Raw genomic sequence first — 26,713 nt, 5'->3', positions numbered from 1 at the left:
TAGGATTATGTCACAATTTATTCCTTTTTTGATGGACATTGGAGTTATTTCTAGTTTGGGGCTATTATGAATGAAGCTATAAATATTCTTGTACAAATCTTTTTATGGATGAATGTTTTCTATTCTTTTGGGTAATATGGCTAAGAATAGAATGGGTGGGTCCTCGGGTACCCAAACTGTTTTCCTAAATGGTTGTACCATTTTACACTTTCACCATAAACAAATGAGAATTCCAGTATTTTCATATCTTTGCCAACACTTGGTATAGTCAATACTACTAAGTCTGAAATACTATCTCATTATGTCTTTAAATTGCATTTCTCTGGTGACTGACGGTGTGGAGTGCCTTTTTGTGTACCTCTTGGTCATTGGTATATCTTTTGTGCAGTGTCTTTTCAAGTCCTTTGCTCAGTTTTCAATTGGTTTATTTGTTGTTTTATTAATGCTGTATAATTCTTCATCAGGTACATGCATTGTGAATATTTTCCTCCAGTTTGGTTTGCTTTTCAATTTTCTTTATGAAGTCTATTGATAAGCAAAAGTTTTAATTTTGGTGATGTTCTCTTGTCAAGTTTTTCTTTTATGTATAGCACTTCTAGTGTCTTAGGAAATCTTTGCTTACCCCAAAGGGCAAAGGTTTTCTCCTGTGTTTCTTTTAGAAACTATAGTTAAATCTATGATCCATCTTGAAGTAATTTTGTGTATGTAGTATCGGAGATTGAACTTTATTTTTTTCCATATATATATACACATACACGTATATATATAGAGAGAGAGAGAGAGGGAAAGTTGTTCGAGCACTACTTGTTTAAAGGAGTTTTCTTTTTCCATTGAGTTATTTTGGCACCTTTGTTGAAAATTATTTTGCTGTGTATGTGTGGGTTCTATTTCTCAGTTCTCTGTTCTGTTCCATTGATTTTAAAAAAGTATAGGGCTATCTAATCAGGTTATCTATTTTTTCTTCCTCTTTTTTTTTTCCCCAAGATTTTTCATTTGTTTATTTGGCAGAGAGAGAGAGACAGTGAGAGAGGGAACACAAGCAGGTGGAGTGGGGAGTGGGAGTGGGAGAGGGAGAAGCAGGCTTCCCACTGAGCAGGGACCTGATGCAGGGCTCGATCCCAGAACCCTGGGGTCATGACCTAAGCCAAAGGCAGACGCTTAATGACTGAGCCGCCCAAGGCACCCCTATTTTTTCTTTTCTTCTTCTTCTTTTTTTTTTTTAAAGATTTATTTATTTGATTTAGAGAGAGAGAGAGACAGACAGAGCGGGGTAGGAGGGGCAGAGGAAGACAGAAACTCCAAGTGGACTCCCTGTTGAGTGCAGAGCCTGATGTGTAGCTCAGCTTCATGACCCTGAGGTCAGGACCTGAGCCAAAACCAAGAGTTGGGTACTTAACCAACTGCACTGTCCAGGTGCCACTCTGTTTTTCCTTAAGTAAGCTTTGTCTTTCAAAGAATTTGTCCATTTCTTCTAAGTTTCAAATTGGGATTTGACCTAATAGAAACGTACAAGCGGACTAAAGGGTTTATGTGAGGCTGTTGATTTCCTGTCTGGTTCTGGAGCCTGAAGTCCATAGTGAGGGCAATCAGGAAGAAAGATGAAGTGGTGGAAACAAGGACAAATTATTTAACTTGTGGGGATGAGCTGGAACCCCATGAAGATAGACTGGAACTCATATTGGGCTTCTGAGACTCCCAACTTTGAGGATTGGGGTGTCCGATTATAACAGGATTAAATATACACATGGCTAAGGAGTCAAAAAAGTTGAAGGAGGAAATCTGGCAGAACCTTCTCCATACTGGCAGTCTAAGCCAGAAGATAAGTGACAGTATGCTTGAGCTGCAGATGCACTTCATGTGCTGAACTTTCTGAGTTGATTCATTTCTGCTGTTCAGATTTCACCCATAATGACATGTGGTCCACACTGAACCTGAGCTATGCAATGTGAATGCTGGGAAGTGAAATTACAGCTTAAGTTGACATACTACAAATCTACATACTTTATTTTCTTCTTCTCTATAGAATCTACAGTAAAGCCTCTGTTTTCATTCCTAAAATTGGTCATTTGTATTTTATCTCTATTATTCTTGATCATCTTCCTAGAGATTTATCAATATTATTAATCTTTTCAAAAACCCAGTTTTTTGCTTTGTAATTTTTCTGTTGCCTATTTTTTTTTTTTAAAGATTTTATTTATTATTTGACAGAGCAAGAGAGTACAAGCTGGGGTAGTAGTAGAAGGCAAGGGAGAAACAGGCTTTCCTCTGAGCAGGGAGCCCCATGTGGGGTTTAATCCCAGGACCCTGGGATCATGACCTGAGCTGAAGGCAGATGCTTAAACATCTGAGCCTCTCAGGTGCCCCATCTATTGCCTATTTCATTGACATTTTTTCCTCTTATTTTTATTATTTCTCTGTTATACTTTGAGTATAATCTTTCCTTTTTCTGAAGTTAGAAGCTTATACTATTGATTTTCAAGCTTTCTTCTTCTTTTTTTAAATATAAACATCTAAAAGCTGTAAATTTCTCTTTATGCACTGCTTTGGCTTTATCCCATAGATTTTGCTATAGCATATTTTCTTTACTATTCAATTAGAAATCTAATTTTCCTTTTTTAAATTTCTAACTTAATTCCATTCTAGTCAGGGACTACTCTGTAGAATGTCAGTTTTTAAATTTTATTGAATTTATTATTCAGCATATAGTCTTTTTTGGTGCATGTTTATTCTGTACTTGTTGATTATAATATTCTATAGTTGTTGGTCAGATCAAGTTAGTGTGACAGTATTAAAATCTTTCAGATTTTTACTTATTTTTTTACTGTTCTTTTTTTAACCGATCACAGAGAGTGGGTTGTTAAACTCTACAGGTATTATTGTGAATTTGTTTATTGTTTGCTTTAATTCTGTCAGTGTTTGCTTTATGCATTTTGAAGTTCATTAGGTACATAAAGTTACTGGTATATCTTCTTTGTCCTTCTACCATTATGAAATGTCTTTATCTCTGGTTAGACTCTTTGACTTGATGTTTACTTTTGATGTTACCATAGCCTCACCATTTTTCTTTTGCTTATCGTTTGCTTTATATATCTGCTTTCTTCCTTGAGTTTTCACCCTGTCCTTAAATTTGCAGTGCAGTTCTTGTAGATAGCATATAATTGGGTCTGGCTATTTATCCGTTTATTTCTTCTTTTTAATTGGCATATTTAGTCCATTTAAATACAATGTAATCATTGATATGGCATTGATATGGGGGTGTTTAAATGTGCCATCTTATTTTCCCTTTTGTTTCTCTGTACCTCTTTTCCTAATTTCTTTTGATAATTCACTATTTTTTAGTATCCACTTTAGTATCCACTTTAATTCCTTTAATGAATTTTTACCTATACCTTTTTTTTTTAACAGTTGATCTAGGAATTAACAGTATGCATCTGTAACTTTTCACAGTTGACTTAAAGTGTACTATTTCATGTAAAATGTAAGAACTGTTTGCCTCCTCCCACCAAGCCTTTGTGCTATTTTGTCATGTGTTTTATACCTACATTCATATAGATCCCACAATATAATGAGATTTAAATTGTCAGTTTAAACTTCAACCAAGAGGGCACAAAAAAGTAGTGTTTTCTGTTTGCCTACATATTTAATACCCGCAACGCTCTGTTTTTCTATCTTAAGGTCCAGATTTCCATCTGGGTTCATCTCCCGTTTTTCTAGAAGAGTTCCTTTAATATTTCTTCTAGTTAAGATATGCCAGCATCAAGTTCAGTTTTTGTTATATGAAGTGTCTTTCTTTCACCCTTTTTTCTGAAGGATATTTTTAATAAATCCAGGTTAGAAAAAGTTTTTTGTTTCGTTTTTTCTTTCATTACTTATAAAGATGTCACTTTGTCATCTGGCCTCCACTGGTTTCTGATGTGAGGTCCACTGTCATTCACACCATTGTATGTAATGTATCTCTTCCTTTCCTGCTATTGTTTTTTAAAATCAACTTCATTGAAAAATGATTTATCTATAGTAAGCTTTATCCACTTAAAATTTGCTGATTTTGACATACAAGCCATGAAACCATACCACAGTCAGAATGCAGGATATATCTTTCATCCTGAAATGATTTCTTGTGTCCCTTTGCAGCCCATTCTTCTTTGGGGAATTCTTTGGGACTGTTCTAAATCTCCTGTCAACATTAATGTTCAATTCTTTGTGTGAACATATGTTTTCAGTTCTCCTGGATAAATACCTAGGAGTCAGATAACTGGGTCATGTGGTAGTATATGTTTATAGAAAGTAGGTTGGAATTTTCTTGAGTGGTTGTCCTCTGTGGTTTTTTTTTTGTTTGTTTGTTTTTGTTTTTGTTTTTGTTTTTGTTTTAGGCAGGGAGGGGCAGAGGGGGGGAGAGAGAGAGAATCTTAAGCACACTTCACAGCCATCGCAGAGCCCAGTGAGGGGCTGAGATCATGACCTAAGCTGAAATCAAGAGTTGGATGGTTAACTGACTGAGCCACCCAGGCACCCCATCTCTGTGGTTGTTAAGATACTCTGTTTATCTTTTTGTCTTCAGCACTTTTACTATGATGTACTCTGTACAATTTTCCTTTTTTATTTATCCTGCACGTATGTTGGACTTTGATATTGTTGCACAGGTCACTGGACTCTTATTACATTTTTTTCAGTCTTTTTTCTAATTCTTCAGGTTGGATAATTTCTGTTCATTTATCTTCATGTTCATTGACACTTTCTTCTGCCATTTCTTAATCTACTTTTAATCTCAACCAGTATATTTTTCATTTCAAACATATTTTGCAAATCTAGCTATTTAATTTGGCTATTTAATATAGTTTCTGTTGCTTTGCTGGGATTCCCCAGCTCTTTATCCGTTTTGTCTATCTTTTCCTGTAATTCTTGGAGATTTTTCCCATAAAAAGTTGGAGCTTAGTTCCCCTCCCCCTGACAAGGTACTGGACTTAGTGATTTGTTTCTAAGGAATAGAATATGGGAGAATGATGCTATAAGTGACTTCTGAGGCTAAATCATAAAAAGGATAGTTCCTGCCTGGCTCTCCCTCTCTTAGATTACATGCTTTTGAGGAAGCCAGCTGCCCTACCATGAGGACAAATAGCCTATGGAGAAGCCCAGATGGGAAGAAACAGAAGTCTCCCACTAGCAGCCAATGGAACCAACTTACCTGTTACGTGAGTTATATACTTTTGGAGGACTATAGGCCTAACCTGTACATTGACTAAAATTTCATGACAGACCCTGCATTAGTCAGGGTTCTCCAGAGAAACAGAACTCGTAGAGCATGTATATAGAGACAGATTTATTTTAATGGATTAGCTCATGGAATTACAGAGACTGGCAGGTCTAAAATCTGCAGGGTAGGCTGGCAGGCTGGAGACCCAGGGAGGCATTGGTGTCACAATGCAAGTCCAAGGGTCCTCTTTGGGCAGAATTCCCTCTTGTTCTGGGCAGACCTGGCTTTCGTTCTGCTTTGGCCTTCAGCTGATCAGATGAGGCCTCCCACATTATGGAGAGCTGTCTGCTTTACTGAGTCTATGGATTTAAATATTAATCTCATACAAAAACATCCTTATAGAAACATCTAGAATGTTTGACCAAATGTATGGGTACTGTGGCCCAGCCAAGTTCACATAAAATTAGCCATCATAGACCCTAAGTGAGAGCGTTTTAGCTAAGCTTCTCCCAAATTCCTGATGCACACAGTAACAATGAAGATGATAAATTATTATGTTAAGCCAATAAGTTTTAGTGTAATACCTTATTCAGAAATAAGTAATTGATATATGACTTTATAGTTTATTTCAGCTGATTCTTAAATCTGGAACATCAATTTCTATTGGCTGCTTTTTCATTTTCTTAATTATGGGTCACATTTTTCTGTTTCTTCATGAGTCCAGTAGTTTTTATTATATGCTGCACATTGTAGGCAGTCTGGATTATGTTGTTTTCCTTTGAAAGGTATTGAATTTTGTTCTGGCAGGCACTCGTATTATTGGTAGAACTTAAGAAAAAGCTACTTTACAGTTATTTGCTGTCTGTTGGCTAATGCATGAAAACAGTTGCCTCTTTTGTTTTATGTGTTTACCGAAGAAAGACTGGTACCAGTTTTTTTGTGATGGCCAGAAATGGAAGCCTCACCTGCGACTTTTTTTCTTTTTTTAAAGATGTTTCTTTATTTGACAGAGAGAGCACAAGCAGGGGGAGCAGCAGAGGGAGAGGGAGCAGGCTCCCCAGTGAGCAGGGAGTCCGATGCAGGTCTCGATCCCAGGGTCATCAGATCATGATCTGAGCCAAAGGCAGATACTCAACCAACTGAGCCCCCCAAAGACCCCCAAACTTAATTTTTAAAACATATTCCTTAGTCACTTTCATGACTATATCTCAAGGCTCTGTGATAAAATTAATTGGTAGATTTCTAGCTCATAGGTTGTCTTGTATTGTCTTTCCATTAATTCTCATAATCTCATTACTTGAAAAATGTTATTTTTCTTAAAACAGTGCTGAAATTTTGATTGACCTTACAATATTAATAAACTTATTTAAAGCAGTAATGAAAGTGATTCAGTTTAGAAGCTTTAAGCTATCCTGGAATATTCTAACCCCCAGAAGCAGCTCCTTATTGCCTGGCTTGCTCTCGTATTAGCCACATGAAGGTTTGAAATTTGAGTAGTTTGTAACCACTTCTGATTTAATGTTTCTTTCCTTTCTCTTTTTTCCCCTCCTTTTTTTCTTCCTTGTTTTCTAAACCAAATATCTGTATTCTATCTGGTATATATCTATGAAATCGGTTTTAATTTTACTACTGTGTACAATGATTATAAATAAGAAATTAATACTAATGGGGGAAAATAAAAGTTTTACTACTTGAACTGACATCATTTAAACTTTGGTATTGTGAACTTTAATTCACCATAACAGGGAGAAAAAAAAGTAACTGGAAAAATAGTCGATGATAGCAATTTTATAAACTGCTGAGGAGAGTTTAGGTATTGGGGGAAGGACATGCTTTGTGATACAAAGGTAGGAATTTAGCTTTCTTTGAAATATTGGAGAAGAAAACAGATTTGGCTGACTGAAAGGCTTTCTTCTAAACTTGTTTTCCCTTATGAAAACGTTATGTCCATTATAGGTAATCATTTTGGGGTGCTTCTCTTTGCTCATTATTAGTCTGAAGGTGTGTACCTTGTGACCATGGGACTTGAGAAATTGCTTTCTCCTAATGTGTATCCAAACAGGTAATCATAATTAGAACTCCACTCTGTCTAGCTTTTTTTTTCATCTGTATTAGTTCAATAGGTATTTATCTAGCTCTCTACTGTTAGGCACTTATTAGGCACTGTGGGAATATAAGCGATGTACAAGCCTTGTCCTTAGAGAGCTCCGGGTGCAGTTAGTTGGAAGGTAGGCATACACTTAACCTAACTGTAGGGAAAACAGTGTCATGTGATCTTAGTGTTCTCCATGGTACTTTTTCTTTTCAAGTTTTTTGATTTAAAATTCCAGTTAGTTTATTCTAGTACAGCATAAATTCCAGTGCAGTATAATACTACTTTCAGGTGTACAACATAGTGATTCAACACTTACATACAACACCCAGTGCTCATCACAACAAGTACACTCCTTAATCCCTATCACCTGTTTAACACCCCCCCACCAGCCCCAATCCATGGTATTTTGCAGTGGAGAATGAGGAATAATAAATTCTGGCCAAAGTGCTTTGAAGTTAGATTTTCATTAATTTTCAGAGAAAAACAGAAACAAAGGTGTGGTTACTTGAAAATGAATAGACCACTCTTGTGGCTGGAGCATCTGGTAAGACAGAAGGGTCTGGAATAGATAAAACAATAACCCTTAGAAAAATGAGAGGCCTGAAGGAATGATTTAGAAATCTAGGGTAAAATTAATGGAAAGAAAGATTATATGAAAGTGAAAAAAAAAGTTTGAAGGACATTTTATGAACCAAAGCAACCCATGAAAATAAATTTTTAGTTGGAAAAGGAAGGAAGTATAAAAATGAGAATAGATAAAACTAAAGGCACCCCTGATGCCTCAGCCAGAGCTCGTCTTCTGGAGCACTTTCTTCCTTGTGGCCATTCTACGCGGCTTTGGCAGCTCCAGGCGTGGTGGGTTTCCAGATAGTCAGAGTTCATACATACGTAGTAGTTCAGGGCGCCAGATGTTCCACTGGAATAGGTGGTAGGGGCATCCCTTTTTATAACCTAGCCTTAGAGGCTGTGTAGTGTCACTTCCGCTGTACCCTGGGTTGCAACATTTACAGCCCTACCATTTTCAAGAGACTACCTCTGGGTGGGAGAGTGGCGAGACCACATTGTAGAAGCACGTGTGGGATGAGAGAGACTGTTGCAGCCGTCCTGGTAAATACAATCTGCCATAGTTAACAAATGGCAAAATAACAGGCGCAGCTAGAGCCTGGCCTCACACTAAGTCTCTTCTTCCTTTATGCATCTAAATTACAGCAGCAGGCTCAGCTTAATGTAGTCCTTTTTCAGCCCCTTTCATTTAATTATATTTTGCTTTTAGAATAACCTCCCTAAATCACTGAAGTGTCATAGAGTCTCTTAGACTCATTTCCTATCACATCAGGGTCAGAGTGCTTTTTTTTTCCCCCTTTTCTTTAAGTTGTAGGTCCACACCTTATCCTTCTTAAATTCTTATTTGCCTTTCTCAGTCCTCCTTCGTACTTTTCTACGTACTCCCCACAACGATTCTGGTATATGCATGCTGCTTCTTACTTCCATGTCCTTATTTATGGTACTCCCATTTCCGATTGTTCTCTCTCTTTAAACTTTACTGGGGCCCCTGCCTGGTTCAGTCAATAGAACATACGGCTCTTGATCTTGGGGTGTGTGTTTGAGCCCCATCTTGGGCCGTGGAGCTTACTTAAAAAGAAGAAAAAAACAAAAAAAATCCAGTGGGGTGCCTGGTTGGCTCCGTGAGAGGAGAATATGACCCTTGATCTTGGGGTTGTGAGTTTGAGCCCCACTTTGGGTGTAGAGATTACTTAAATAAATAGAAATTTAGGAAAAGTTTATTGATATTTCAAAGTTGACATTAAAGCATGCTAATTCTGTGAAGGCTTCTTTGGCCTGGCCTATCTCCCTTATGTCTCCCAGCCGTGTCTCACACGGTCCTTAATAAAAGGGATCTGGGTTTGCTGTGTCTCCCTTTAATCTTGTTTGTTGGCTAACCACTGGTGGTGCTGGTGTGGGGTAGGGAGGCACCACAGTGAACACTTTTTGAGTGCTGTGGGCCAGTCCTTACATGTATTAACTTATTTAACCCACGCAGCAATCTTATGCAGTAGATTCTCTTCGCATCTTTATCTGACATGTGAGGAAGCTGAGGCACTGAGGGGTTAAGTATCCCACCAGCGAGGCAGAGCAGGGCTGTGAGCCCAGACAGTCTGGCCCCAGAGCACATACCCGCTATCTTCTTCACTGGACTGCCAAGTGTGCTTAAGAAGAATTGTTAATATAAGAAGTGTATAATCCTTTTAACGATGTTTATATAAATTTAGAATGTGTACTGACTTGGTTATGTGGCATTTGCAGTTCTTTATTAACATACTAATTTCTTGTTAAATCCTTCAACAATATCATTCAGTTTTATAGAGTCGATAAATCCTACTTGGAATCTTCTAACAAACCACTGATACAACCAGAATCACAAGTTATTTTCCCCCAAATTACAGTGACTAGGGAACAGGACGCTTCCTACTAGGCTTCAGTAGCACTACACCCTCACTTTGAGCAGGCTTATGCTCCAAAGTTCATTTAAGGTGACTGACTGGAACTTTGTTTCTGTGGGATAATACATTATATTGAACTTGGTGTTTGAGTTCTTAGGGCAGGCTGCAGTAAAACATTTTGATTTACAAATACAGCCACTTTCTGTAGCAGCAGACCTAGGGGCTTCCTGTCCTCCCCTTGTTTTTCCCACACCCCTCTCCCTGACCATCTGAGTGCAGGACTTCTATGTCTCTATACCATAGTGAACTCTAAGGTGGGCCTGTTGGCTGGGGATGATCAAAGATAAGGAGCTCCCAAGATTAAGGAATTCTAGAGGTAAAGATTTCCGACTCATACTCTTTTGTTTTTTTCTGGCTATCTCAGATAACGCCTGCTTGTTTCTCTTCCCACTGTGGCCTCTCTTTGCATTGCTTTGCTTTGTCTTACTTTGCGTGTGTGAGTGAGAACTATAACTTGTTATAGAACCATGTATTAAAATTTAGTTCATTCTATCCAATAATTGGCAAACAACCATGTAACTACTTTCTAGGACCAGAAATGGAGCATTATCTGACTTCAGAAGCTCCCAGTATATTCTTCCCAGCGTCGCTCCCTTCCTGCCCCCTGGTGGTAATCCCTGTTATTCCTTTTTTGGAAATAATTTATTTTTATCTTATAATTTTTTCACCTAATAATGTATCCCCAAACAAAGTTTTATCTTTTTTAAAACTTAAATTGAATCACACTAATTGTATTTATCCGTATTTCGCTTCTTTTGTTCAAGTACATTTTTAAGATTCATCCATATTATGAAACCTAGGTGCTGTTCATTTTTGTTGCTGTATTATCATTCCATTGTATTGGTCAGCTAGGGCTGCCATTACAGAGTACCACAGACTGGGTGGCTTAAACAACAAAAATTTATTTTCTCAGTCTAGAAGTCCAAGATCGAGCACAGTGTTGTTTCATTCTAGGGCCTCTTTCCTTGGCTTATAGAAAGCCATTTTCTCCCAGTGTCTTTATGTAGTCGTCTTCTGTGTGTGTGTCCTAACCTCCTGCTCTTGTAAAGATACCAGTCAGACTGGATTAGGGCCCACCCATATGACCTCATTTTACATTAATCACCTCTTAAAGGCACTGTCTGAAGTATTGGAAGTTAGAACTTAACATAAAACTTCGGGGGGTTGGAGGAGACACAGTTCAGCCTATAATATCCATTATGTCATTATACCATAGTTACCCATCATATCATTTGGTGGACAGTTTAATTGTTTCAGTTCTAGGCAATTATGAATAGTACTGCTATGAATATTTTTATACTCGTATAATGGCAAAAATGCCTGAGTTTCTTTAGGGAGATGGAGCATTCCATCCATGCAGTGAGTTGCTGGTCATGTTGCATAGCTGGAACAGTAAGAGATAAATCCAGTCTGTCTTCCCAGGTGGTTGTTCCGAAGTGGTTGTTACACACTGTACTCCAGCCAGCAAGATAGGAGAGTTCCCGTTGCTTCACATTTTTCCAAAACCGTAGACTTTTTAATTCATATACCAGTCTCTTGGTGTGCAGTGCTATCTCATTGTGGTTTAATTTTTATTTCCTTCTTTATTAAATAATTTGAATATCTTTTCCTATGGTAGCCATTTGGATTGTAACAAAATCAAATGGCTAATAAAGGAAAAGATACATAACAAATATCTGTTCATATCTTTTGCCCATTTTTCTGTTAGGTGGTCTGACCTTTATATTTGTAGGAGTTCTTTAAATATTCTGGATATAAATACTTTGCACTATAGGTTGTAAATATCTCCTCAAACTCCAGCTATTGTGTTTCACTCTGTTTACAGTCTTGGTGAATTGGGGTTCCTAATTTTAATGTGGTACATTTGTCAGTCTTTTCCTTTGTGGGCAGCTGCTTGAATATATATAGAGGTATTTATCTATCTATCTTATATATCTTAAGAATATTCACTCTAAATTCATTAATATATTCCTTGTTTTATCTTCTAAAATGTTGTAATTTTGCATCTTATATATTTTTTTAAAGATTTTTATTTATTTGACAGACAGATCATAAGTAGGCAGAGAGGCAGGCAGAGAGAGAGAGGAGAAGGAGGAGGCAGGCTCCCTGCTGAGCAGAGGCTCCATCCCAGGACCCTGGGTTCATGACCTGAGCCGAAGGCAGAGGCTTTAACCACTGAGCCACCCAGGTGCCCCTACATCTTATATTTAGAGTAGTAATATATCTGGCACTAATTTTTTTAAAAAAGATTTTTCATTTATTTATTTGACAGAGAGAAAGAGAGAGGGGAAGCACAAGCAGGGGAATGGGAGAGGGAGAAACAGGCTTCCCACTGAGCAGGGAGCCGGATGTGGGCCTTGATCCCAGGATCCTGGGATCACAACCTGAGCCAAAGGCAGACGCTTAATGACTGACCCACCCAGGCGCCCCTGGCACTGATTTTTATGTATGGTATGAGGCAGGATGCAATTTCATTTTTTTACCCAGTAGGCAGTAGTTGTTCTGGCATTTTCTCCTACTGCTTGAACCACATGTCTTAAATAGCTGCCATAGTATATGCTTTGATCTGCTTCTGGGCTCCCTGTTCTGTATCATTGATCTATTTGTTTATCTCTGCAAGAATAGTACATTGATTTGAATCTTATTACTTTGTAATAAGTCTTAAATCCTGATAGGGCAGTTCCTCCCACCTTATTGTTGTTTTTCCTGTGTGTCTTGGTTAGCCTTGATTCTTTCCATTTCCATAAACATTTTAATATCTGCCTGTTCAGATCCACAAACAGACCTTTTGGGATCTTTACTAGAATGCTTTGAACTCTGTATGATCATCTGGGGAATTGTCAGTGTCAGAAAAGATAAAACAAACTTTGGGGAACTGTTTTAGATTAAAGAATACTAAAGAGATATTATAACTAAATGCAGTATATGACGGATTTTAAGAAAGTTTCCTGGGGAAAATGGGGACATGTTAATCTGGATTGTGTATTAGATGATTCTAATGTACCAGGGTTGAATTTGCTGGTAAGTGTAATAATTGTATGGATATCTTTGTTCTTAGAAGGTACATGCTGAAGAATTTAAGGTGAAGTGTTGCAGTGCCTATAGTTAGCTCTAAATTCAAAAAAAGAGGAGGAGGGAGGAGAGGTGAAGGGATTGATAATGGCAAAATATTGACAAATGATGAGTCTAGATGGAAGGTAAATGGTTATTGACTAATTTTTTTTTTTAACCTGTAGATTTAAGATTTTTCAAAATAAGTTGGGGAAGATTACATTTCATTTTGCATGTCAGAAAATAATAGAAAGCCAGATGCAACCTAAGTTTGCATTATCCTAGTATGCTGTATTAAATAGAAATATGATATTAACACTGATAGTAAGACAGCAAGCATGATTGGTTATTTTAAATAATTCTGTATTTCATTTGAGTTTACACAGTACAATACACCATTTCAGTCGTATTGGAACAGCAAATGTCTGTGGGCTGGCTCTCCAAGTAAAAAAAAAAACACATTAATATGTGTTTCATGCCAAGTGCTGATTTCCTGTATCCTAGGAAATCTTTTTTCTATATCACTTTTAAAGGTAAGCAAAATGATTCATAGGAGTTACACTCCATGCAATCTAATTTAAAAAACTAGACTAGATGTTGCTTTTTACTAAAAGCAATTTGATACTTGAATATTAATGATTTTATTTTTCATAAAGGACTAGAGACCATTTGTTTTCACAGCAAGTATCTTCACAATCTATAAGGAAAACTCTTTGAGTTTTGTTTCAATTTCTAGTTATTGCAGCCAAGGCACTTAGGAAATTCAGTAATTCTGAGTCATGCCCTGAGTTGGAAATATTAGGTGGACTCAAGTTACTGACTCCTCTTTCTTTTACTGAATGTTAATACACGATTTCTCATCAAGACGATTTGTAAAGTAAAACCTCCAACAGTAACAAAAAAATCTTCTACAGCAAAAGGAAGAACCGAGCTGCTGAAGATCAATCTTCGTGAGGTTGAACTGGATCCTGACATTGAATTGGAAGATATAGCAGAGAAGATTGAGGGCTATTCTGGTGCTGATATAACTAATGTTTGCAGGTATTTTTTTTTTTTTAATGATCTGTGACCTTAGATATTAGGTATAGATTTGGCAGGAGGATTGATCTTCAAGTTAGTATCGTTCCTAGCTCTTCACATGAAAGCAGCGACCCATTTCCTTGAAATGATTTCTCATTTGTCTTGTTTCTTTTCTACATAACTTCATGGGTCATTGTTAGATGAATGATTGTATAGCAATATGGTCACCTTTTATGTTCCTCTGATTTTTTTTAATTTAAATTCAATTAGCCAACATATAGTACTAACTAAAGATATACATCTTTAGTTCAGATACAGAGTTTAATAATTCATCAGTTGTGTATAACACCCAGTGCTCATCACATCATGTGACCTCCTTAATGCCTATCACGGATAACCCCATCCTCCCACCGCCTCCCCTCCAGCAACTCTCAGTTTGTTTCCTAGAGTTAAGAATCTCTGCTGGGTTGTCTCCCTCTCTGTTACTTACCATTCAGTTTTCCCTCCCTTCCCCTGTGATGCTCTGCATTGTTTTTTATATTCATATATATACACATGATTGAAACCAAAGATAAATTTTGTCTTTCTCTGATCTGTCCTTTGGTTTTTGAGAAATTATACTGAATTTGGTAACAATGACTTTGACAAGGTAAGGTCAGTTTAGCCCTAAATTGTAGCCTAGTTGTATCAACATAAAATAATATTAGTTTTGGTTGTTATTATTTTACCACATGCAGATGAGCAAGCAAAGTTGTATCAGTTGAAGCTAGGAAATACACATTTTATGTGTGTAAAATATATTCTATATTTCCCTTTCACTGTAGTGACATCATATTTTGTAGACAATTCACCTCACTCAATAAGGATTTTCTTTTTTCCCATCTTAACTATACTTCAATTGACAGCAATAGCCTTTCTTTAAAACTGTAGTATCTGTTGGTTCTCACTTTTTGTCCTAGTATTTTTCTTACATACATGTAAGTTTAGTGGCACACAAGCTCCCAATAGTTCCGTGTAAAATACATATAAAATTTGAAGTTTTGATTGGGTTGGCTTCCTAATAGCTTTTTTGTGAGCATTAATTGTCCAGTTCTTCCAGACCTTCATAATTATGTACAGCTGATCGGAATGGAACTGAAAATAGGATCTGGAGAAACCTGGTTTAATCCCTTTAGTTGTCCACCAGAGCCCCAGGTGGGGGCCTCCACATCTACCTGATGCAGATACATTCATGTTCCAGAGAAGGAGTTTCCTGGCTTTACCTCCTCTAATTAGGTTGTAGACAAACTGTTATAAGATTTGAATTATCTTAATATTAGCCATATGTTTGTTTTCAAGTGTGCAATTCCGTATTTCAAAATTCTACTTCTGTTTCCTAACTTTCTTGGCTGCCTTTGAAGAGCAAGTGGGGAAAAGAAAATTCAGTACTATTGGAGTCCATCCTCGACTTTTAGGATTCATTAATAGTACATTTTATGTTTAAGTCATTTGCATCCTGTTTTAACCTTTTCTGAGCCTCAGAATATCTCTAAAATGGGAAATTCTGCACAGCACCATAAAAACACATGAAATGATCGTTTGAATGTTTTCTCTTAACTTTGTTAAAATTGACAGTGTTTAAAATATTTGCATCAGTGTGGATTCATGGATTTTGTATGTTTTTAGGGATGCCTCTTTAATGGCAATGAGACGGCGAATCAATGGCTTAGGTCCAGAAGAGATCCGTGCACTTTCTAAAGAGGAGCTTCAGATGCCTGTTACCAAAGGAGACTTTGAATTGGCTCTTAAGAAAATTGCCAAGTCTGTCTCTGCTGCAGACTTGGAGAAGTATGAAAAATGGATGGTTGAATTTGGATCTGCTTGACTTTCTGTCAGTTCTTTCATTTCTGGTATTTTTATTTATAAAATGTGAAGAAATTCCCTGTAGTTTTTTTTAAAAAACAGGTTTAGAACTTTTCATTGGAGAGGTGCTTCCCTTAAAGGCAAAAAACTTAAAACCACAAAGAATATATATATAGTTGGGAAAGAAGAAAAACTTGCACAGGGAGCCTGATAGTCTCCCTCACCTGGCTTTGTGCTGGTAATGCCACGTTTTCATGCATTGATATTGCACGTGCAAAAAAAAAAGGCAGCATGTCAGGAGGCCAAAGAGCAATCAGTGTGCTCATGTAGAAGCTTGTTTACAAAAGGGTTAGAAGACCTCTCTTTCTCAGTTGCATTTGTTGGTTTGATTTTTTTTTTTCTATTCTTCGCTCTGAGCGTGAGGGACCCATGTATGCTGACTTTTAACATTAGAACTGGGTTTGTGTCAAATTAATTATTGTTAAAAATGATGGTTTTGAATTAAATAATTTGTTAAACCTTTAGAATTCAACTCTTACTCTCACAGTCTATCATATAGTTGAATTTTTACCTTCCGTTCTCCCACCATTTCTTCTATTAACTATCTGATCCTTTACTCAGCTTCATGATGTCCTCATGGCATGTGGTCTTTGAAGTGTTTTGTCAGGTTGTTTCTCTGGTCTTTAGTATTTTTTGCTGGCACTTATGTTGGAAGGGTGGGGAGAATATTATGATTGCATAAGAAGCACTTCTTCATTCTTGAATTCTAGATTTGTTTTCACTTTCCGTTCAGTATGTTCAAATAGATAAGCCTTTTATTTTCCTCAGCTCTAACAATGTTTGATTTTTGCTGAACTTGACTTTCATATTCTAAATAAATACTTTGGTATTCTAAGGAAGTCCACTCTCTTGTGGCTAATGCAAAACAAACAAAATCTTTATAGTTTTCTGGACAGCTGGTTTAACAAAATAGCCTTAGGCATAATGAGTGATGTTCGTTTTAAAATTTTTAAATTATTCCTTGTCTAGGTTGAGAACTTGTACATAGAAGTCTGACATGCACATTGAGTTCAACAGGAATTAGACAATAAAAAGAGGCCAGAGAAAGTAGATGGCTTCTGTCTAATCACAAGTAGAGCATCCTCATACTTGTTTTTTTAAATTACATTTATCCCATTGGATTGGGCAACCTTTGCTTTAATGGTGATGCTTTTTAAAATTTGCATTTGATGCTATCTTGAATTCTCGGTTTTGGAGAGCACCCCCTGGTTTAAAACTAAAAATAATAGAACTTTTTAGACACTTAACAAAAAAACTCTTAGTATCTTGCTTTAAGACATTTATTTCCCCTGTTAGGAGTTGTATAATTTTCAGATAACTGAAGTCTGACTCTAAACTCCAGGATTTTATATAATGCAATAAATCACCCCTCCTTCCCTCTGGGGCATAGTTTATGAGAGTTAAAATCGTAGGACATCATGATTTTATTTTAATTGAATGAATTCATTTTAAAAATTGAAGTAAGTTTTCTTTCATTCATTAACTTTTTAAATAAAGAAATAAATGATCACACTAAGATAATCTTGCAGACTGTTACCATCCAATAACATATTTTTTTCCCTGAAGTCCTAAGGGCAGCTATTAAAACATGTGTTTTGATCACTAAAACTTGTTAGACTCTTTTTCTAGGTCTTGTGTTATTTGTGTTGGCATGTATTTCTTCTTCTAAAATTCTTCATGGATAATATGGTAATTGTGATTTAAAAAAAATTATCAGTTAAGTAGTATTTGGACACTCAAGCTTCCTAGAAGCTTATCTTTGGTATGTTGGTGAACCAGGTGCACTTTTAAAATTTTTGATTTCCGTTGTTTCTCATTTTGCTCTGTCAGTGGGTGGCGAATGCTTTGTGTTTCTTAACCCCTTAAAGGATCCTGAGGAGATTGCTTGGGTGTTCTGTCCAGCCTTTACTGTCGTACACTGTCTTTATCGCAAGACAGTGTGTTGCCTTACCCCGAATGAGAAAATTATTGTCTTCTTCTTTGTTTTTGTTTTTTTTCCTATGTTGCATTATCAAATTAGAAAGATTCAGTTCCTTTACTTCATCTGAAACCATGAGTGTTTTGGGCTTTGCAGCACAGTGAGGTTAGGACCGAGTTTTGTACAATTCTGTCTTGCAAATATGTGATCAGATAGTTCCTTCGTTTAGCAGGCTTGCATTGGTTGCTTACAGTGTACGAGACCCTCGGGTGGGAGTTCTGTGGCTTACAGAGTTGGACTGGCTGGGCAATTCTGACTGGGCACTTTCTATAATTACACTGTGTGGCTTCTGGCTCCAACTAATGAAATGAGTTCACATTTTAAAAGGAGAGGCACGGTAATCTGTGTGTGCTTTGAAAGATAATATATATAGGTTTTTCTCTCTTTCTCCTTTAAATCTGTTTTAAAATAAGTTTGTTTGAACAATGGAATTATTATTGATCTGGTGATTTTCACAAACCATTTCCCAAACTTCGTGTTTATTGTAAACGTGTACACGTGTAATTACGGGAGACATTTTGCTCTTGCTATCACTCTATTTTTTTAAATGTACTTAGTGTTGATGAAATGTACTAGACAAATGGCTTTTAAATGTAGGCTGAAACCTTCTAGAAATCCAAGCAGCAAACTAGATGATGGCATCACAGACTTTCATCTTCCAGTTAGTAGTGCTGTAGCCATTCTAGCATGATCAGAAGACACTTTGGGCTTGGACCTCTGTCTCCAGAAAAAGCAAGACAGCTTGGAAGAGGAAATGTGTTGAGGTCTAGCTGCATAATTTGGGGCTTCAGCTGAGCTCCTGAGATTGCAGTTTTTCTGCTGTGATATTTGACTGTCAGAGTATAGGGTGAAACCACTAATTACTCAAAAAGTGAGCGTACATGTATCTGGTGAATCTGCTATCAACAAACATACAGGTTCTCCAAGTAAAAATGTGTGTGTGCAGCACCAATGTGCAACATAAATGTCACTCTTGCACTTGCTATATGTAGCCTGACTCTGTTGAACATGAAATTACTGATAATCCTGAGGTTTTGTACAGCTTGAGTTCATGTGAAGTCCTGCAGTGGAAGTTCTTTATACTGTTGAATCTATGATGAGAATTGTAAAATGGTAGCCAGTTGGCATAGTTAGGTTTCTCTCTCCTCCAGCTAGGGTGGAGGATATATATATAGACTTAGGCAGGTATTTCATATTGTGTGGGCTTTGGCTCCTTCAGTATTATCTTGATTATTGAGTCCTTTTGGTGTAATAGTAGATCCCCACTCTTTCTTTTATCTTAGTGATAAATCATCTTAATCCTGTGTGATAGGCCTAAAATGTTAAGGATATTTGCTGGCCTTTTCCAAGAAATGGCCACATTAACTTGAATGAAACATTTTTTTGAAACTTTTTTTGTGTCTTTTGTTAAGAAACTATTTTGATTGTATGATTTTTTTTTTAAATATCACTTAATCTGTGATGCACATAATATTTATGTGAATCTAAAAATCTGTCACAATAGAGAAGAATAGGAATTACAGTTGGAGTGCTTATTAGGGAATAAAAATATTTGAACCCCGAATGTTATATTCTCATCTCCACTAATTATTTTTTCAGAAAAAGCTAAAAACTCTATTATAATTATTATATTTACTTATTTATACTTTCAAATTGGGCTTTATTTATTTAATTTTTAAAGGACGTTTGCTTTTTAATATTGTTTCTTAATGCAGGAATGGTATGAGTACTTTAAAAATAAAATTCCTAAGATAATAGGTACATTTTTAAACAAATGCAAATTAACAGTAATTCTTGAAATGTTTACTAGGTTTTTTGGCTTAGACAGCTCTTTAACTCAGTGGTATTTCTGAATTTCCAAGTGACTTGTTAATTAAAAAAAAAAGGAAAACTAATAAGGTAATGTCATTTATTTTTATTTTACCGTTCTCACTTCTTGATCAGCCTTATTTCATGTATGTCTATAAATAACCTGGGTACTGCTTTGTCACCGGCAGTGTGGTTTTATACGTTCGGAAATTCAACACAACAAATAGGGAATTAGTATAGAGGTATTTTTCCTGTAAAAAGCTTCCCACTTGATTTTGTGCTCATAAAATGCACTTTCATTTTACAACCTCTGAAATGACTAAATATTGCCCTTTGGGCAACTTGAATCTTTGCACTTGTTTTTTCCAGAGTCTACCTCAGTTAACCAGGCATAGTTTTAGGAGGAAGTGAACCGAAACCATATTTAAACTCCGTTCAGCATCTATGCAGATTTGTTCAAGCACTTCCTTCTCTCTCCTCTTGCCCTCCGTCCACTACCTTTTTTTTTTTTTTTTTTAAATCTTGAGATTTAAAATATTTGCCTTTGCAAAGCTATATATTCCAAATTAAGCCTCTGTGAAATCTCTGGATGATTCTTTCTCTTTTTGGTGTGGCTTCGTTATTTGGATGTGTTTCGTTTCAAGGAGCAGTTTCAGACATGACACAAGTCCCCTTCTTTCCCATAGCTTCATAAATGCAGACTATTTTAATAACAGTAAAAACCTTGGAATCTAACTGTTCCAGTGTCCATTCTCTAAGAACCCACGTGTTTTATGAATACACACAGAAATGGATGCAGGTCTATTCATGTGTTGGTACGGCAACAGGGAGTTGCCTTGAGTTACCATTTTGTGGATGGTTTCCAGCAGATCATTACATGTTAGGATGGTTTGTATATGGCTATGAGTTTTGTTTCAGTGTTTGTCTCTCAGTATTTTGAACCTAATTCAAAGAAAAAGACGTTTCTAAATTGTATTTCTGCAACGTGCTTTTCCTTACGTTTTGCACGCTACTTTGCTGGTCTCCTGAGCTTAGTTGTCTTTGTGCATAGGTTTTGATTTGATAATAAATTTCTAGAGTGTTGCTTGTTGCTGTTCTCTTTGTGGTTCCTATTTGATCTATAGTCACTGGTCCACTTATTGCCACCAGTGAGAGTAACAAACTCCTCACTGGTAAGGAATGACGTCTCCCAGAGTTTCCATTCTTAAAAAAATCATATTGTAAACTTGACCTTTTGTGTTTGCCATGATAATTTCAAGTTTGATGGAGATAATCTAAGAGTGGCTTTTTAATTAATTCTAATGGGTTTAGTAAATACACTTGCCTTATTTGTATAACACCATTGCAAAATGGATGTTCCATATGGTGAATTTTCCAGGTGACTGTATCTTCTTTTATGAATCACCCAGAACTGTTTTTTTTTAATTCATAGACTTTATTTTTTGAGCAGTTTATATTTACAGAAAAATTCAACAGCGAGGAGAGTTCTTCCTGCCTCCTCTGCTCCCCTCCACAGTGCTTCAAGTCCCTTTTATTAACATCTTGCTTTAGTGTAGTATACTTGTTATACTTGAAACACTATTGGTACATTATTATTACATTATTACAAAGTACATAGTTTACATTAAGGTCCACTCTGTTTTGTACAGTTCAGAGGGTTTTGATAAAAGGACTGTGTCGTATATCTACCATTACTGGATCATACAGAGTAGTTCCAGTGCCCCAAAAATCCTCCTGTCTCTGATTCTTCATCTTTCCCCCTCCCACAAACCCTCGACAAGCAGTGAACACTCTCTGTAGTTGCCGTTTAAAGAATGTTATATAGTTGGAATCCTACTGTTACTTAACAGTTTGCACTTAAGTTTCCTCCATGTCTTTTTGAGGCTTAATAGTTCATTTCTTTTTGTCTGTTACATGATGTTCAAGTCTGTTTGAAGGACATCTTGGTTGCTTCCAAGTTTTAGAAATTGCTATGAAGTGCTGTAAATGTTCATGTGCAGTTTTTTGTGTGGTCATAAGTTTGCAGCTCATTTGAGTAAATTTCTAGGAATGTGATTGCTAAAATATATTGGAAGAGTGTGTTTAATTTTGTAAGAAACTGTGAACCATATTCCACAGTAGTTGTACCATTTTGCATTCCCACCAGCAATGAACGAGTGTTCCTGTTGCCCCACATCCTCTCCAGCATTTGGTGTTGTCAGGGTTTTGATTTTGCCACTCTAATAAGTGTGTACTGGCATAACATTGCTTTTTAAATTTCCAGTTCTGTAAGACATGTTGAGCATCTTTTCATATGCTCATCTATTTTTAGTTGGTTTTTATTGAAACCTTGCTAGAATGTGTCATACTCCTTCTCTGACTTGGTAAAATAGAGAATTTGAGCTTAAACTTTTCTTCATGATTCAGGGTTATCCTTAAAATATGCTACCCTCAGCAGCTAGTGGAGTTAGGGAATGGGAAGGTGGAGAACAGGACTTTTCTGCATGTCACTACATGGTCTTTGAGTTTTGGTGTTTGCTCTTTACTATTCTGTTATCAGACTGCCTTTATTCCTCTTCCAGTTCCTACCTCCAGTCTGTAGTGAACCCAGTGAAGCAGTCATTAAATGGCTTGTTAGAATACGGGTAAATTAGGAGTACAGCCCTGTGGGGATAAAGAGTAGTAGGGATCTGTACAGTCTTTAAGCTTTAGTGCTTTGTGTCCTTTCTCTAGGCTGTGGCCTTCTTAGCTTTATCTTTGGTTCCCAGACCTGTTCCTGGTAGACTCAAGTGTGAAGTCGATGTTTGTACTTGATTATATTGTTGTGTTGTCATATAATATTTATAGCCGGAAAGCACCTAGCATCAATTTAATTCCATGCGCCAGCCCCTGCCTTGCAAATGGATAGCCAGAAAGGGCAAGCGTGAGCTACCAGGCTCAGATCCTGGAGGCTAGGGCCAGCGTGCTTCCCTCCCTCCCTGGCTGGACGTGACCTCAGGCTGCTGCAACTGGCTCAGACAGACACAGGGATTGACCCTGGATGTGCCAGGCTGCTTACTCGCCACTGCTGCTCCTGGCAAGCCAGGATCCAAACCAGGACACGTGGGAAAGGAATCAAGGGACAGGAGCAGTGTCTCCAGTGGCTACTTCTTATCCTCTTTCTGATCAGAAAAGTTTATGGTGTGCTCTTCTCTAGTTCTGATTTTTCCAAGGTCTTCTCTGGACCTCTCATGTAAGTTTTGAGAGGTGCTCAGCAGCAACCCAGAGCAAAGGAAATTGGGAGCAAATGACATGGTGCAGTCCTCTTATCTTCTAGGTGAAAGAGCCAGGGAAATTTTATGATGTGTTTTCAAGATCACATTTTGGATTGGGAAATGAGACTTGTATCTATTTTTGATCTTGAAAAATGCTGCAGATAGACTTTAAAGAAAGTAAGCCAGACAGCAAAAACATATCTTAAGGACCTTTAAGCCTCTGATACCAATAAAGCCTATTCACCCAAGATGGTGATTGTTAATAAGATATATAAAATAAATTGACATCATGGGTTGAAACTAACATTTGTAATGTTTGCTGTATGTTAGATACTTTACCTTTATTGTTTTATTAAATCTGTACATTAGCTAGAAGATATACCATTACTCTCTCTTTTTGCAGAGGAGGAAATTGAGGTTTATAAAGAGACTTGTTACAGTCATTTGTCCCCAAAGCAGTGGAAGAAAGAGTGGAATTAGGTCAGTTTAGTTCCAGAGCCTGCTCCTTTGTTTGCTATATCCCAAGATTACTTTTAAACAATATAAATGCAAAAGGACTCAAATCTTGAGATAAAAGTTATATTCACTCATTTTTCTGAGGTTATTAATGATTCTTACCTTCTCTTTCCTGAATGCTTTTTTTGGGAAAGATTGATTTATTTACTTTAGAGAGAGAGAGTTGGGGGGGAGGGGCAGAAGGAGAGAGAGAACCGCTCTCCCCCTGTAGACTCCCTACTAAGCACAGACTCCAATGTGGGGCTCCATCCCAGGACCCTGAGATCATGACCCAAGCTGAAACCAGAACCCAGCTGCTCAACTGACTGAGCCACCCAGGTGCCCAAACTGTAATGCCCCCCCCCTTTTTTTTTTTAAACCAGAGACTTATAGGCTCTTGTGTTATAAAACTAAAATGAATTGGGGAATGTCACTGTCAGAGCTATATCAGACTGTGAATACATACCTGTTTTGCGGGACAGACTTTATTACAGGAACCAGTCATTCTGAAAGTTTCCATGAATTGTATTTAGACCACCAGCTTAAGTGACATAAAGCTCTATCAGTTATTTTTATTAAGAATATCCCCAACAGCACTCTGCCCACTGGATGACAGCTCCAGAGTCACTAGCTGTATGTATGGTCACTGTCAATTACCAGGAGAGCCACCACCCATGTACTTGGCCCCGGGTTCATTGTCTATATTTGAAGTGTTACCCTAGAGCTGAGTTTAGTTCTGAATGTTCAAAATGCTTTCAGTTAGCACATCTTTAATAACTTTTTAGACAAATAACTAATCATGGTATGACTACTGTATTACAGAACATAAATCCTAAACTATAGTGTTAGTAATTATTATGTAATTAGATGGATGAATCAAGCTTCGTTTGCAATTTGTAAAATACCTCAAGCTGTTTTTCAAACATTTTGTAATATGTTTTGTAACATTTCTCAAATGTACTTTACCAAGCATATTTCCTCTAATTTTTAAGCCCTTGTGTATTTTAAGGGAAATTTAATCCATATGTTTCTGATTCATTTGCACTTTACTCATCAAAGTTATTTTTTTAAGAACAGTTTGATTTCCAAGCAGCCTTTGGAACCCTTGTCATGAATTCCATCAGCCTTTTTTAAAAGCCTTTTCCCCAATCTAAACTTTTTTCCTCCAAAGATAAATGTGGATGAAATATTTTAGTTCGGTTTACAATGCAGAACCCATATTTCAAAATCTAAGCTAGTTCTGAATTTAGTGTAATAAGTTATCCTGCTTTTACTGAAAGAACTTGCTTCATTTGTTTCTCTTCAAAGCAGGTCTCTGCAAAGATCTTGTAATAAATAAGTGTGATATCTTGAAAACACAGTGAACTGTACTACCTTCCCAAATTCATAGCACCAGTGACAAAAGGGGATTGATCAGAAATCAAACGAGGTTAACTGCTTGGAGGGGGGCATCTGTCACGTACATGATGAATATGCATACATACTCAACTATTCATGTGTACATTCATAAAATGCTTAAATTCTTACAGATTATCTTTTTTGTTTTTACCTGTGCTTACAAATTCCAGCAAGACATTACTGGATTCTGGATTAAATTAATAATTTATTGGGAAACACCTGTAATTGTTCTCATCTCTCTTCAAAAATGTTTCTCACTGGGGCGCCTGGGTGGCTCAGTGGTTTAAGCCGCTGCCTTTGGCTCAGGTCATGATCTCAGGGTCCTGGGATCGAGCCCCGCATCGGGCTCTTTGCTCAGCAGGGAACCTGCTTCCTCCTCTCTCTCTGCCTGCCTCTCTGCCTGCTTGTCATCTCTGTCTGTCAAATAAATAAATAAAATCTTTAAAAAAAAAAAATGTTTCTCACTGGAGATTTAGTTCAACAGGTTTGTGTTGCCTAGCAGTTGGTCTGTGAGCACAGCTTTTTGTGTAGTTTTAATTCAGCAGGCTGATTGTATGAAATCTTCTTAGAAAAAGTAAGGTCACTGCAGTGAAGGTAAAAGGAAATACGTTGCCAACTAATTGGACAGCATGTCATATACCAGAGTGACTCTGGAAGAGATTTGCTGCAACATAGCAACGAAGGGATGGATGGAAGGTTGCTCAAGGCAGCTAGAGGCTGCGTTCAGAAATACATGGAAAGAAAGACATCATTTTCTTGGGTTCTCATTAGAGAGTTGTGCGCAGTACACATTTGCTAATCACAAGAAATAGCCTCTTTAGTTCCTGTGCTTCATGGAGACTGTTCATTTTCTCCCCTGAATTGTTTAATGTGGGATGAAAACAAGATATCTTTCTGTACTTTCCAAGCACACTGATTTCTTATACATTTTGCTAGTTTGTGCTGTAAATGAACTCTTAAATACTTCAGGAAAAATTTTTATGACTGATGAATTCCTTTTAAGAATTAACACTTAATTTTTAAAAAATTCAAATCCAAATGTAAAATCTCTTGCATGAGAGGATGCTTTTACCCTTTATCTTGTATTTTTCCATATGATAATTGTTTTACTTTACAAAGGAAATACGCTTACAAGATTTTTAAGGTAGTTTTAAAAAGAATTCTATTTATAGAAATCAAGTTAACACCTGCTCTTCTATCTCCCAAAAGCCCTTGGCCTATAAGTCAGGCAGGACTTGACCTCATTTCATTCGGCTCCTAGAGCAGGGTTGTGCGGGTCATCGTCCCTGGTAACCTGCAGCAGTGTTCTGCAGACTTCTGGGATGATACCTCTCCATCAATAAGATGGTTGGGAGTTTTCCACCCTGATGCTATTGATATTTTGTAGAATATTTGTAATTTATACTAGTAATATTTACATATGATTTATAACCATATTCACAAAGTTTAGAAAATTTAGAGACTATAAATGTGAAAACACTGACAGATAATTTTATTGGTACAAAATGCCCTCTAAAAATTACGAAGAATATTTGTACTGAGAGCCATGAGATTAAATATTATCTGTTCTTTTTCTGAGCCAGGGCCTCCTCACTGGGCACAGTGATTCAGTGTATTTCAGTGCTTAGTTTCATGACTGTTGTGGTGAAAAAGTTACTTTACAAAAGTGTATATAGATCCAAATGGAAGAAATAAATCACTGGCTGCAGTTATAAGTCTTGAGCTCCATTAATAATGATTAAAAAATCATGCTCGCTAATTATGCAGAAGTTTTCATTTACCTTTGGCTAAGCCTATGAAGGTTTTTAAAGAAATAGGAAATTTATTTCAAGGTTAAGTTGCAGATATTAGAGTTTTTAGTAATACACTCACAGTTTTTGGCAACAAAATCCTGGAACAGTGGAAACCCCTGCTTGAGGTCAGGAACTGGGTCTTCCGCCGGCCTGCCTCCCTGACCCACAGGTGCCCAGGAGTTCCACTTCTCAGCCAGTCCCACCGACAGTTTTCCTGATTCTGCACAATCTGGTCGTGATGGTCCTC

General features: G+C 37.0%; 1 protein-coding gene across 3 annotated transcripts in view; it reads left to right on the top strand.

Annotated features, from left to right (window-relative positions):
* Positions 1 to 16,595, top strand: part of KATNAL1 (katanin catalytic subunit A1 like 1) — an 85,696-nt gene extending 69,101 nt beyond the window's left edge. For all 3 annotated transcript variants that reach the window (XM_044249534.1, XM_044249533.1, XM_044249535.1), the window contains exons 10-11: positions 13,753 to 13,879; positions 15,524 to 16,595. In XM_044249534.1, coding sequence (XP_044105469.1) covers positions 13,753 to 13,879; positions 15,524 to 15,722 — 326 coding nt within the window. In that variant the 3' untranslated portion in view covers positions 15,723 to 16,595. The remainder of the gene's footprint in view (positions 1 to 13,752; positions 13,880 to 15,523) is intronic.
* The last annotated feature ends 10,118 nt before the right edge of the window (positions 16,596 to 26,713 follow it).

The sequence above is a fragment of the Neovison vison genome, chromosome 5, assembly GCF_020171115.1.
Source record: "Neovison vison isolate M4711 chromosome 5, ASM_NN_V1, whole genome shotgun sequence".
Lineage (NCBI taxonomy): Eukaryota > Metazoa > Chordata > Mammalia > Carnivora > Mustelidae > Neogale > Neogale vison.
Note: the sequence above shows the minus strand (reverse complement) of the source record. Positions and strands in the feature narration are given on the sequence as shown.